The sequence below is a fragment of the Triticum dicoccoides genome, chromosome 4A, assembly GCF_002162155.2.
Source record: "Triticum dicoccoides isolate Atlit2015 ecotype Zavitan chromosome 4A, WEW_v2.0, whole genome shotgun sequence".
Lineage (NCBI taxonomy): Eukaryota > Viridiplantae > Streptophyta > Magnoliopsida > Poales > Poaceae > Triticum > Triticum dicoccoides.
Genome location: NC_041386.1, coordinates 689661076 through 689662597, shown reverse-complemented (window position 1 = coordinate 689662597; position 1522 = coordinate 689661076). Strand labels below are relative to the sequence as shown.

Below are 1522 nucleotides of genomic sequence, written 5' to 3'. Positions count from 1 at the left end.
AGGATCCGAGGCGCGCCGCCGACGCCGCGCTGTGCAGGGGCATCCGCGTCCCCAGGCCCGCCGCCGCCGACCTGCAGGGAATCTCGACGTGAGCACGCGCCCGCAGCCACCCACCCACCCATCGATCGATCGATCTCTTGGACCGCCTAGCAGAAACCTACCTGCGGAGGATCCCGGCGGCGGAAGAGGACGAGGAGGCGGTGAGGGGCGCCCGGCGGAGAGCCGATCTCGCGGCGGAGGCGGCGGCGCGGGCCGACGATGCCATTTTTTTCTCTCTTCTTCCTCTCTCTTTCGCTTGCGGGTTGCGGCTTTGGGGGTTGTTGGCGAATTCGCTCGGGTTTATTTATTTTTCCTTTTTCTATAGGCCCTCTTCGGCTTCGTTGATTCTGGGCCTGGGGTCTCGTGTGACGATGCCATTTTTGCTCAAAAAAAAATATGGAAAATTCCTTAATAGCATGAATTCCTCCTGGGTAAAAAAAGCATTCATGTTTCTTAAAATTCAGAAGGCAGTGAGCACACTGCACGGTATTGTTCTGAAAGTTACAGGCACAATCTCTCGAAGAGGAAGAATGGCTTCACCATGCCAATCATGAAGCGGTACACAAGAGTTGAACTTTGTGGAGATGGTTCAGCAATGGCTCTTAATGCACCGCAAGGTGCGGTGCGACGTCAAGAGCTGATTGACCTTGTCAATTAAGTTCATGGCCTACGGTCTTTCAAGAAATGGTTGTATACCTAGTGCTACTAGGAGGCATGTTTGTTGGACTACCTAGAGAACTTGAGAAGGTACTAGGTTGTCGGATTCGTCGAGAAATGGTTGCTTCTCTCCCGGTGTCTCCAATTCCCTCGTGTTCTCGATACATCTGAGTGCCATCTGTTGGGGAACGTTGCAGAAAACAAAAATTTTCCTACTCGTTTCACCAAGATCATCTAGGAGTTCATCTAGCAACGAGCGATTAGATGCATCTACATACCTTTGTAGATCGCGAGCGGAAGCGTTCAAAGAACGGGGATGATGTAGTCGTACTCGACGTGATCCAAATCACCGATGACCAGCGCTGAACGGACAGCACCTCCGCGTTCAACACACGTACGGAACGGCCACGTCTCCTCCTTCTTGATCCAGCAAGGGAGGGAGGAGAGGTTGAGGGAGATGGCACCAGCAGCAGCACGACGGCGTGGTGTTGATGGAGCTGCAGTACTCCGGCAGAGCTTCGCTAAGCGCTATGGAGTTGGAGGAGGTGTTGGAGAGGGAGAAGGAGGCAACCAAAGGCCAAGGCGTTCAGGTATGAAGTCCCTCCTCTCCCCCACTATATATAGGGGTGCCAAGGGGGGGTGGCCGGCCCTAGGAGATCCAATCTCCTAGGGGGTGCGGCGGCCTAGGGGGGTTTCCCTCCCCCCCAAGGCACCTAGGAGGTGCCTTCCACTAGTAGGACTCCTCCCCCTTGGAAACCCTAGGCGCATGGGCCTAGTGGGGCTGGTGCCCTTGGCCCAAGCAGGCCAAGGCGCACCCCCTACAGCC

General features: G+C 55.5%; 1 protein-coding gene across 1 annotated transcript in view; it reads right to left on the bottom strand.

The window, feature by feature from the left end:
- Positions 1-311, bottom strand: part of LOC119284104 (succinate dehydrogenase subunit 5, mitochondrial-like) — a 4421-nt gene extending 4110 nt beyond the window's left edge. The window contains exons 1-2 of the mRNA XM_037563373.1: positions 162-311; positions 5-71 (exon numbers count right to left, since the gene is read on the bottom strand). Coding sequence (XP_037419270.1) covers positions 5-71; positions 162-265 — 171 coding nt within the window. The 5' untranslated portion in view covers positions 266-311. The remainder of the gene's footprint in view (positions 1-4; positions 72-161) is intronic.
- Positions 312-1522: the final 1211 nt, after the last annotated feature.